This window comes from Acipenser ruthenus, chromosome 29 (genome assembly GCF_902713425.1).
Source record: "Acipenser ruthenus chromosome 29, fAciRut3.2 maternal haplotype, whole genome shotgun sequence".
NCBI classification, from domain to species: domain Eukaryota; kingdom Metazoa; phylum Chordata; class Actinopteri; order Acipenseriformes; family Acipenseridae; genus Acipenser; species Acipenser ruthenus.
In genome coordinates, this window is record NC_081217.1 from 13,753,264 (window position 1) to 13,766,307 (window position 13,044).

Here is a 13,044-nt window from a genome sequence, read left to right on the forward strand (position 1 = left end):
CCATGTTCTCCTTGAATTTATCAAGATGAGCATCAAGGATATGGACTTTGAGGGTACAGCCCACTGTGCCGTAGTTCTTCACCAGAGTCTCAACCAGCTCCACATAGTTTTCGGCCTTGTGATTGCCCAGGAAGCCCCGAACCACTGCGACAAAGCTGTTCCAATCCGCTTTCTCCTTACTAGTGAGCTTCTTGGGGAATTCATTGCACTCCGGGATCTTCTTTATCTGTGGTCCGACGAAGACATCGGCTTTGACCTTTGCCTCAGACAGCTTAGGGAAGGAGTCTTGAAGGTACTTGAAGGCTGCCAACTCCTTATCTAGAGCTCTGACAAATTGTTTCATAAGGCCCAATTTGATGTGCAGTGGTGGCATCAGCACCTTCCGGGGGTCCCAGCCATATTCATCATACTTCAAGGCGTCCAGCAAGGTCTTGATGCTGTTGTAATCCTCTTGAGGTGCACCGAGTGAGCCAGGGGAAGAGACGGGTACTTTTTACCATTATGGAGCAGCACGGCTTTGAGGCTCCTGGATGAGCTGTCAATGAAGGACAGTATAACGAGAATATGATGGGAGACTACATTTGGGGGCTGATTCGTGGAAGTGATTTACAGTATAATCGTAAATCTTGAAACACTACTCACTTCTAAATCTTTTGTAGTCATTTTTGTATTACTTTAGTATAAATACATGTTAATTTGGATTCATATGTTGTTTTTTACTGACTTTATGTGAACGAAAAGACACAAATTTGCCCGTTTTCTCATTGGAAATAGGTAAATTTCTAAATATCACTGTCCTGGTCACAAAAGCAAAGTTTGTGGGGAATAATAGCCATTTTATATACTTTTGAGGCATAAGCAATTAGGAAATAACACTTACTACCCAGGAACAAAAATTGTGTTACATAGTGTAATAAACGTGTGCAGCAGCGCTTCACTGCAGCTTCTGTCTCTGAGTCTCCAATTGCCGCCGGTAACATCTTGTGAATATTGTAATTTTATTCAGCTGTTTGAGTTGAAATGGACAGTAATTGGGGATGGACGAAAGTGCAGCTGCGGTTGCAATCCATGCCATAAAATATGCATCGTTACCCTGTCTACACCGTCTCCTGGAGATAATCATTGTCATGACCTTGTGTGCACCATCTCCTGGAGATAATCATTGTCATGACCCTGTCTACACCGTCTCCTGGAGATAATCATTGTCATGACCCTGTCTACACCGTCTCCTGGAGATAATCATTGTCATGACCTTGTGTACACCATCTCCTGGAGATAATCATTGTCATGACCCTGTCTACACCGTCTCCTGGAGATAATCATTGTCATGACCCTGTGTACAGCGTCTCCTGGAGATAATCACTGTCATGACCTTGTGTACACCGTCTCCTGGAGATAATCACTGTCATGACCCTGTGTACACCGTCTCCTGGAGCTAATCACTGTCATGACCCTGTGTACACCGTCTCCTGGAGCTAATCACTGTCATGACCCTGTGTACACCGTCTCCTGGAGCTAATCACTGTCATGACCCTGTGTACACCATCTCCTGGAGATAATCACTGTCATGACCCTGTGCACCGTCTCCTGGAGCTAATCACTGTCATGACCCTGTGTACACCGTCTCCTGGAGCTAATCACTGTCATGACCCTGTGTACACCATCTCCTGGAGATAATCACTGTCATGACCCTGTGCACCGTCTCCTGGAGCTAATCACTGTCATGACCCTGTGTACACCGTCTCCTGGAGATGATCACTGTCATGACCCTGTGTACACCGTCTCCTGGAGATAATCACTGTCATGACCCTGTGTACACCGTCTCCTGGAGATAATCACTGTCGTTACCCTGTGTACACCGTCTCCTGGAGATAATCACTGTCATGACCCTGTGTACACCGTCTCATGGAGCTAATCACTGTCATGACCCTGTGTACACCGTCTCCTGGAGATAATCACTGTCATGACCCTGTGTACACTGTCTCCTGGAGATAATCACTGTCATGACCCTGTGTACACCGTCTCCTGGAGATAATCACTGTTGTTACCCTTGCTGTATGTACCAGCAGGTACAGCTATGGATAAAAAGAATTGCAGAATGCCTTCACCAAGCTAGTTAAATATTATTATTATTATTATTATTATTATTTATTTCTTAGCAGACGCCCTTATCCAGGGCGACTTACAATTGTTACAAGATATCACATTATTTTTTTACATATAATTACCCATTTATACAGTTGGGTTTTTACTGGAGCAAACTAGGTAAAGTACCTTGCCCAAGGGTACAACAGCAGGGTCCCCGACCGGGGATTGAAGCCACGACCCTCTGGTCAAGAGTCCAGAGCCCTAACCACTACTCCACACTGCTGCCCTAAAATAAACTCACAGAGCAGCAAAATTCCTGATCATTTATACTTTTGGTACACATTTCTCATTGATTACAGCTTTGATTGGTAATGTCATCTGTCAACTGAATTTGGTAGACACAGCACTGTGAATCAGCAGCTAATTCAACCAATGAAAATATGAGAGACTTGTAACAAAAGGGTGAATATACACTTTCAAGAATTCACGTAAACGATTATATGAGGTGGTGGCTCTCTGTTATATAGGATTTTAATCAATCTCCTTCCCTTCCCTTTCAGGAAAAGTGTGTTTGCTTTTAACATCCCTGCCCACACTAGACTGGAGCTGAGTGGAGTGAGAGCAGAACCCAGGGGAATCCCAGCGGAATCCCTCGTACCATTCCTAGGAAAGGAGCTGAGTGGAGTGAGAGCAGCACCCAGGGAAATCCCAGCGGAATCCCTCGTACCATTACCAGGAATGGAGCTGAGTGGAGTGAGAGCAGCACCCAGGGGAATCCCAGCGGAATCCCTCGTACCATTACCAGGACTGGAGCTGAGTGGAGTGAGAGCAGCACCCAGGGGAATCCCAGAGGAATCCCTCGTACCATTACCAGGAATGGAGCTGAGTGGAGTGAGAGCAGCACCCAGGGGAATCCCAGCCGAATCCCACGTACCATTACCAGGAATGGAGCTGAGTGGAGTGAGAGCAGCACCCAGGGGAATCCCAGCGGAATCCCTTGTACCATTACCAGGAATGGAGCTGAGTGGAGTGAGAGCAGCACCCAGGTGAATCCCAGCGGAATCCCACGTACCATTACCAGGAATGGAGCTGAGTGGAGTGAGAGCAGAACACAGGGGAATCCCAGCGAAATCCCTCGTACCATTACCAGGAATGGAGCTGAGTGGAGTGAGAGCAGCACCCAGGGGAATCCCAGCGGAATCCCTCGTACCATTACCAGGAATGGAGCTGAGTGGAGTGAGAGCAGCACCCAGGGGAATCCCAGCGGAATCCCTCGTACCATTACCAGGAATGGAGCTGAGTGGAGTGAGACCAGCACCCAGGGGAATCCCAGCGGAATCCCTCGTACCATTCCTAGGAATGGAGCTGAGTGGAGTGAGAGCAGCACCCAGGGGAATCCCAGCGGAATCCCTCGTACCATTACCAGGACTGGAGCTGAGTGCAGTGAGAGCAGAACACAGGGGAATCCCAGCGGAATCCCTCGTACCATTACCAGGAATGGAGCTGAGTGGAGTGAGAGCAGAACACAGGGGAATCCCAGAGGAATCCCTCATTCCATTACCAGGAATGGAGCTGAGTGGAGTGAGAGCAGAACACAGGGGAATCCCAGAGGAATCCCTCGTACCATTACCAGGAATGGAGCTGAGTAGAGTGAGAGCAGCACCCAGGGGAATCCCAGCGGAATCCCTCGTACCATTACCAGGAATGGAGCTGAGTGGAGTGAGAGCAGAACACAGGGGAATCCCAGCGGAATCCCTCGTACCATTACCAGGAATGGAGCTGAGTGGAGTGAGAGCAGAACACAGGGGAATCCCAGAGGAATCCCTCATTCCATTACCAGGAATGGAGCTGAGTGGAGTGAGAGCAGAACACAGGGGAATCCCAGAGGAATCCCTCGTACCATTACCAGGAATGGAGCTGAGTAGAGTGAGAGCAGCACCCAGGGGAATCCCAGCGGAATCCCTCGTACCATTACCAGGAATGGAGCTGAGTGGAGTGAGAGCAGAACACAGGGGAATCCCAGCGGAATCCCTCGTACCATTACCAGGACTGGAGCTGAGTGGAGTGAGAGCAGAACACAGAGGAATCCCAGTGGAATCCCTCGTACCATTACCAGGAATGGAGCTGAGTGGAGTGAGAGCAGCACACAGGGGAATCCCAAGGAGAATCCCTCGTACCATTACCAGTGCCTTTACAAGCTAATTAAAACAATCAAAGTTAATTCAAGGGAAATAATGACATTTTAAGAGAGAGAGAACATCTCCTTTCATATGTGGTACATTCAGTGGCCGTTATGTGGTTAACGGACTATTAGGTAGGCCTGATAAAATGTTGTGTATGACGGAGACAATGTATGGAATTACTGGAATTACTTGAATGGTGTCTGATAAGTAAATTGAAAGCCATACTTACAATAAGCACTCCTCCACCAAGTGAGTTCTGAAGCAGAGGGCAGGGACTCATAGCTGCCATGGCCATGTTATAAGCACCGAAACCAGTCCCAGCCAGAGAGAGACCCCCGAGCAACAACAGGGACCTAGACAGGAGAGAGAATCAGATCAAACACAAGCCCTTACAACAACAAGGACAGAGACAGGAGCAGAGAGAGAATCAGATCAAACACAAGCCCTTACAACAACCCCCTTTAACACAGGCATCAGAGGCCCAGAGTGGGACTGGGCAACAATGCCATTATCAATAAACCAGGGTAGGGCTGGATGACAATGCCATTATCAATAAACCAGGGAAGGGCTGGACGACAATGCCATGATCAATAAACCAGGGTAGGGCTGGATGACAATGCCATTATCAATAAACCAGGGTAGGGCTGGACGACAATGCCATGATCAATAAACCAGGGTAGGGCTGGATGAAAATGACATAATCAATAAACCAGGGTGGGGCTGGATGACAATGACATTATCAATAAACCAGGGTGGGGCTGGATGACAATGACATCATCAATAAACCAGGGTGGGGCTGGATGACAATGACATCATCAATAAACCAGGGTGGGGCTGGATGACAATGACATTATCGATTACTGGATAAAATGAATGCAATAATCTCCCATCTTTCGCACGTTTATCTACGATCTCCAGATTGCCAGTAGTTCTTACTTTGTCACACACTCTTTAAAACAATGAAGTCATTGCACTGGATCCACGTATTGTTATCAATAGAATAATGTATGGGTCAGAATGTATTCTTACACAATAACATGTCTCCAGTTAGTTTGGGCACCACTCGTGCATTACCAGACCATATATTGTGTGATAATATTTTCTGCCCCATATGTTATTTTCTATATTATATGGGGTACATGTATAAAGATTGACTAACGCAGCACTAAATTGGCAGAGTGTAAAGTAGCGCTCTGCCGCTGCACAAATTTGACCCCATCCCTAATGTATTAACTGGTCAAAATGAATGAGGCATGGTGTAAGCTGCCACATTGAAATGCTTAAATGCATTGCGCTGGTGCTCAGAATAGGCTATCGGTGTCACAGATTAACAGATGAATCTGAAAAATAGCGCCTCCCCTCCAAATGGACTACCTCAATTGAACAATAGGAAGGTCATTTGGAGAGGCAGAAATTACCATTCAAAATGGGCTAACCTGTGATTTAAATAAAATGTACAGGTTTTAACCCACTAAAGTCTGGGTAGCTCATCTGGAGAGGCAGAAATGACCTGTGGTGACAAAGTGTCTTGACTTTATATTATATTATTAATATATGATGGATAACACCAAATATACATAATGAAAAGGATAACTTAATGAGCCAAGTTTATTATACGATGAATACAGTGATTGTACATCATGAAGCAGCCGGTATCAAGCTATCATTTTCTCCTCAGGGAGATCAGAAAGGGAGCCTGCACTCCCCATCATAAGAAATATGTTAGGACTGCTGCCATAATGCTCTTTCCAATCAGCTGCTTTCTGACTTTTTCTTTGCATCAAATAAGACCAGTTTGAAATCAGACTTATGGATCCTTTAGGCTGGCACTGCTGTTCTGCCGCTTCATGAATCTCATTTTAATATCACAGACTTCATTTACAAATGAGCCCCAGCTACAATTTGCCCATGCATATGATTAAGACTTCACACACCTTAAAATGCATGGCTAATGAGCGACAATTATACGAGGGCGGGCTTTATTAATAATACTATGCTTTACAAACACTGCAATATTTTACTAAATGATTTAACGCATTATTAGAAACGGCGCCATGAGAGGCTCCGATCTGCAGCACTATACTCTTGTGTGTTTTTGGGGCTTGAATACAGTACATTTACTGACAGTTAACGAGAGCCTATTAGGTGGGAGTTGGGAGGTCAGGGGAGTACTGTACCAGCGAATCAGGCGTGTATATTGGTTGCTATGGGGCGGGATAAGAAGAGGAGAGAGAACGGTATTTGACTGTGATGCAGTTGTTTTTCTTAAGGAAAAATATTACCTCTGAATATCGGTTTGATTTCTGTTAAAACTAAAATATATCCAACTCGGTTTGTTTTTTTTCTCACTGTAATTTACTTGTTTGTTTGTAATTTCTCTGTAAGAGAAACCGAAACTAAATCTTCTCATAGATAGTAAGCACATTTTTTAATATATATAATTGTACAGGACTGAGTAAAATTCCAATTGAATAAAAAACACAACAGCCAGCTTTCGGATAGAGTGACCGGCAAAGCTCTAAGTTCCTCTGAGTTTAAGTTTTCACCATCCAAGCTGACGACAAGGTAAACAGACAGCCCTTGTTTTATTATTATTATTACTTATTTCTTAGCAGACGCCCTTATCCAGGGCGACTTACAATTGTTACAAGATATCACATTATTTTTACATACAATTACCCATTTATACAGTTGGGTTTTTACTGGAGCAATCTAGGTAAAGTGTTTTGCTCAAGGGTACAGCAGCAGTGTCCCCCACTGGGGATTGAACCCACGACCCTCCGGTCAAGAGTCCAGAGCCCTAACCACTACTCCACACTGCTGCCCTTTATCCCCTGCTGTGTTGGCACTGAACTCTGCTGGAAAAAAGGGATGTGAAGGACTGCTATGCTGTAAGTAGTTCATCTTGGGTTGTCAGTCGGGACTGTACTATAAAATAACATTGGTTACTAAGGTGTGTGTACATTAGTTTGTATTACATGCTGGATTGAGGTTGCAGTCTCTTCGGGGGTGTCATGTACATAGGCAGAGTTGTGCGTTTCTTTTTTTTTGAGCAGGGGTAGAAAAAAAATACCTTTATGTTTCTTAATTGAGGGCGGTGTTTATTCGAGGGCGGAGTCTATTAAAAAGCTGATATCTGAGTGAGGCGTTAATTCGAGGGCGACGTTAATTCAAAGTAATACGGTATGTATTTTTTCAATACAACATTCTATGGCAACATAGAATCTAAATCAATACAATTTTTACATTGCACTTCCACCCAGTGTATTTCCTTATCAATGACCCATTTTTGTAGGAAACTTTTTTTCTTTACCTTTGATCTCATTACTCCCGGGGTTGGCAATCAGATGACAGCCAGCACAGTGAACTTTGTCATTCTGTGCTGACACACAGGAACACAAGCCAACATGATATAAATAGGGGTTCTGTCTCCAGGCCAAGAGAGGTGTGTAAAAAGCCTGGGTGGCAGGCTGACTTTGCTGCTCAGCGTCTTGTACACTGGGTATTAGGTATTCAGTACATATTTTGTTGAAGCAATACAGCCGCTGTGGTATTCCCCCAGTGCTTTGGCATTAATACCCTGCTCCAATAAACTCTAGTTTAGGTAATAGGCATTGTACAAATCAAAAGATTGCATTTTCCATGTCAGTGGCATTTAATGTGTGATTCAATGTGTGATTCAATGTGTGATTTAATGTGTGATTCAATGTGTGATTCAATGTGTGATTCAATGTGTGATTTAATGTGTGATTTAATGTGTGATTCGAATTCCTAGCTAGCGAACGAACCTTCGAACACAGCCCTACTAAATAGCGTTAATACCAAGTTTCATGGCAATCAGCCACAAATATGGAAAAGTGTAAAGTGTACGTACGTACGCCTGCACTGAATCCCAGTCACTGGGGATTGTATCACCTGCCTGAGATAATACCATCCGTATTTAAAGCCACTCACCTGTTTGGGAAGAACATTGCAATAATGCATGCGACAGGATTGGCCATGGAGCCCAGTGCAGCGGACAGGTGGTACACCGTGTTCCCATAGGGCATACAGGAGTACGTCTGGACAGATGGCAACACACCGTTAGTCAGTGAATTGACCCAAGCAACAAGAAAGTACATGAAAGCAAACTGCTTTCCAGAGTACTTGGCTTTGCTGGGCAATGTGCTTGCCTCTTGTTTTTGAAGATTCACAGAGATTGTCAGCTCATTGCTCTCAGTCTCTCCAGCGGGATCCTTCCCGCTGTTGTCCAGCCCGGAGGAGGCTGTGAAGACCACCTGATCTGCCACCAGGTTCTCACAGGAACGCTCAAAATTCCTGGGAATCCTGGTTAGAAAGACGAAAGCGACCAGGCTGAGCCCCATCATCCCAGCCAGAAAGAAGAAGAAGATTTCAGTGGAGAAATTGGCCGGCTGGTACTGGCTCTCTGTGGAGTAATGGCCAGTCTGGCTGGAGGTGGTGTTAGTCTCAGTCATATTGTCCCACCCCTGGGTAACGTTGACACACTTGATCATGCCCACACCCTGACCCAGAGCCACCAGCCCTGGGATGAAGCCGCTCAGACCTTCCCCGATGAAGTATGTTGTGAGATACTGGGCCGGGAACTGCATCATGAAAGGCAGGAAGGTGACGGAGGAGGTGCAGTCTAAGAGGGACAAGAAAAAGGTGATGATCAGGAATGCTGTGCTGTGGAGCTCCCCGGCCACCACTGTGGTCTCTTTCCAAAAGAAAGCAAGCAGGAAGCATGAGACTGCCCCAAGGCTCAGGATCATATAGATGACAACCACTGCTTTCAGTCGGCCAGGACAGAACTTGTACATGAGGGTGACCAGCAGAGGCCCTACGTTGGCTAGCTGGATGATGACAGTTAGGTAAGAAGGCAGGTACCATCCCTCTGGGAGCTCATTCACGATGAGAGGCAGTTCCACCCACAGACCATTGATGGCTACCCAGGAGCCTGTACCGAAAGCGCAGGCTAACAAGTGGACAAGCAGAGACATGGTGGTCAGTGCTGCCTGTATTGTGGTCACTCGCTAACAAGGTGGTTTTAGAGTCAGTAGAAATGAGCAGCTTCTTCCTCTGTTACCATTAAGCCTTCACTAGAGAGTCATCTTCCCTTTTTCCTGGAGATGAAAATATAGCAGTGTTATTAAATGTATGAGTCACACAATACATTTCATCTGAAATAAACTAAACCTGCACAAGTGTTTGCAGTCTTTTAAGACTTAAGTCTACCATAGTTTTTGTGTCAGACATCAATATGCAGAGATACTAAAAAATGATATCAACTATAAAAATCTGTGTCCATGTAGCTGTAATGTGTTTAATATTTTATAGTTTGACTGGTATCTTACTGTTAAAGGCAAAAATCTATATTCCACAATTTAAACGCTCAAGAATTGAAAGTCATAAGGGGCCAGTGAATGAACCTAGTCCCTTTACAATAAAAAGTACAATTCTTTTCAATAGCTTCTTTAAACAGTAAATCATAAGAACACAATAGATAAGACTTTAACAAATGGAGCAAGTAATACTGGTGGTGAATCCTGCTGATTTGAAAAATAAGCCAGTTGGTTGAATCTGTCCTGTTGTTGAAGTGTTAATCTCCTGTGTGTATATTCTGTGTTATTCATTAACATTTAGATGGTTGATGAATCTGTCCTGTTGTTGAAGTGTTAATCTCCTGTGTGTATATTCTGCGTTATTCATTAACACTTAGATAAGCATATCAAGAACCATGGCAAGCACTTAGGCACCTAAAAAAAGCAAGGCAGTGAGTAAACAATATTCAAAAGCTTTGTGTGGTTCTTTATTTGTCTTAAATGCAGCATTCTAGCAATGTGCAGTGAAACTGAAACAATTTGGATTCCTCCCCAGTGGTTCAGTCTCCACAGTTCTGTGTATTACTGTTAGGTTCAATCGTGTAACAGATTTGATATGAGAAAGACTCAGCTATTAAAGTGTTGCAGAACCCTGCAGTGTTCACACAAGACACATTACTTTCCATTGCTCCTCATTTCTGATAGTTCTGATATTTTTTTGTTCACAATAGGAATCACTTTTTTCAACTTTTACTTGGGAACGTTCGCTAGGAGAAAGATTTTTCTTCTAAACATCCTGCATGCACTGCGATCCCAAGTAAATGTTGAAAAAATCTGTTTCCCAGGTGAACATTTCTAAAGAATCGGCACTATGTTTACAAATCTAACACTGCAATACAGACAACACTAGGCCCAGCAAAGGCTATATTGGTATTCATGTGACACAGCAATCTGCACATGTACTTGCATCAAATAGTTTGAATTAGATGGGAATGATGTCACATTAGAATGAGCTACGAGTGTTTAACTACAGAGTTAAAACATCTACTGTAGATGCTGTTCAAGATACCACCACTGGAGCGGGTAGGGAGCTCGGCCTGGGTCAGAGTCCTGCGCAGCACCGTCTTCTTACCCGTGACCCGACCTGACCCGCTTTAATAATACCTGCAACCCACCCCAACCCGCAAGTGTTTGTTCTTTACCTACTGCCTCGTCGACTAGCTCTCTCACCAGTAGGTACCTAGCAGCCTGCCAACAGGTAGAGTAGGTCCGGGTCAAGCGCTTTAATGGACGTTGGATGTAGTAGCTGCTAGAGGGCGCTAAACACGCGGTGTTGAAATAATAGTAAATAAGTTTAATAGTAACACAGTTAGGTTTAGGGGTGGAGATTAGGTTTAGGGGATGAGATTAGTTTAGACATTAGGTTTAGGGGTTGAGGGTAGATTTAGGGGTTAGGAGGCTGGTAAGTACCTACTGGCCCATTCCTATGGGATGATTTTGCTTGATAACATCCCATTGAATCGACTGATTCTAATCAGATCGGCTGTTATCCACTAGCCGACATGATATAAACCCTGGGCTATCTTTTGTTTCACCTCGTCCACAGGCGTGTTTAATATCACCAAGCAGACGTGATGAAATGAACTTAAGACGTATCAAACAAGCGGCAATACAAACCGAGAGCACTGCTTTGTCAGCTACTACGTTGTTTTTTGAAAGGGTTACAGACGAGTACGCTGAAAGGACACAAAACCCGAAAGAATGACACGAAAGTTAACTTTTTTTTTGAACCGCAAACCGCGAAAAAGTTCACATACCGACCCCGAACCCGACCCGCGTGTACCCGACCCGATGACTCTACCCTGGGAAGCTGCTCTGACCTCTAGTGCAGTGGAGATCAGCTTGTATCTAACAGATTCCTATACGATATCCTCTATGTAATAGTAGACTCTGAGATTAATGTGCCACAGCTATCTGAGATTGAAATGATGTGCCATTACGGTTAGCGATGCTGTTTAATTATTTGTATTGAACAATATATTCGCAGAGCTGTTCTATTGTGTGCTGTGCAGATACAAACAGCGTTCCACCCTGTCAAGGTCAGAGCTGTGCTCTCCCGGAGTCTGGTATCCGGGTGTATTACACAGTACTCTACATCTCACCAAGGATATAGGGTCTCGTACAGGTATGTTAATGAATATTTGCAGGTAACGCTGTCTTAAAAGCATCAATTCCCGAATTACTTAAACTCAACTGAATGGTTCTTACAGTATTACTGCATCACAAATAAACACGAAAAGCAATTACAACATGACTTTGTTTTACAAAAACTAATGTGGGACCCACGCGTTTAACTGTTTGCACTTACGAAGTTACAGGTTTACAATGACCCTGCAAATGTTCAGTTAAACCCAGTGGTTGTTTTTCAGTTTTTATTTATGTATATTTTTTTCAATCACGCCTATTGAGTTTGTGTGTGATGAATGTGTTCCAGGAATTGACATTTCCTTTCTTTAGCGTCAGAAACATGCATTTGCATTCCTGCTCACTGAAATGCTGTATATATATTTCCTTTCATTAGAAACATGTATTTACATTCCTGCTCACTGAAATGCTGTATATATATTTCCTTTCATTAGAAACATGCATTTGCATTCCTGCTCACTGAAATGCTGTATATATATTTCCTTTCATTAGAAACATGTATTTACATTCCTGCTCACTGAAATGCTGTATATGTTTGGTGCCACTTTGCTTGTGGTTCTGAAGTCTGAATATAAAGCTGCACAGCTGAAAATGCCTGTCTAATACAATATTAATAAAGTTTTAAAAAGCCATGTTTGTTTACGGATTGTTTTATATTATCAGACCCTTATGCTTGGAAAGAAAATAATATTTTTTGGTAACATTTACTTGAAAGCATACTATTACCCTAGCAGTAAAGTCATTTTCGTCTCTAACATATTATACGTTTCTTGAGGAACAACTACTAAATGTAACTCTATTTAGCAACTGTGTAGACAGAAACTGGTAGAATGACATGCAAATAAAACCCGATGACTTACTGTGCAATGTCACAATTACCGACGGTCATATTTGAATAAACTGGTATTGCTGTGTAAGAAATAAACACAACGTTAGCGCATCCCGTATCCCTGTGCGTGGAGGAGTGCTGCTCGACTGACTGCACAGCGCTTTTAACACAAAGCAGATCAACTCCAGCGAGGGTGCGAATCTTTCTGCAACTACGGTCAAGCAGCCAAGTGCTGTAAATCGTATCACTGGGTAAGTGTGTCCCTAATGTTACACAGCGATGACGCAACAACCTTCAAAGTGCCTGCCCTGCCACTGCGCTAAAGTGAGCACGCTGTTCCTATTTGGGGTTTTCACTTATTTGAATTGTTTGTTTGTTTTGTTGTTGTTGTTTTTCTAGGGATTATTTTTTAACCATT

At 43.8% G+C, this 13,044-nt stretch overlaps 1 protein-coding gene across 1 annotated transcript in view; it reads right to left on the reverse strand.

Moving 5' to 3' along the window:
• The window catches only part of slc52a3 (solute carrier family 52 member 3), a 29,241-nt gene extending 16,404 nt beyond the window's left edge, over positions 1–12,837 (reverse strand). Inside the window, exons 1-3 of the mRNA XM_034056525.3 lie at positions 12,658–12,837; positions 8,226–9,394; positions 4,501–4,624 (exon numbers count right to left, since the gene is read on the reverse strand). Coding sequence (XP_033912416.1) covers positions 4,501–4,624; positions 8,226–9,271 — 1,170 coding nt within the window. The 5' untranslated portion in view covers positions 9,272–9,394; positions 12,658–12,837. The remainder of the gene's footprint in view (positions 1–4,500; positions 4,625–8,225; positions 9,395–12,657) is intronic.
• Between the last annotated feature and the right edge of the window lie 207 nt (positions 12,838–13,044).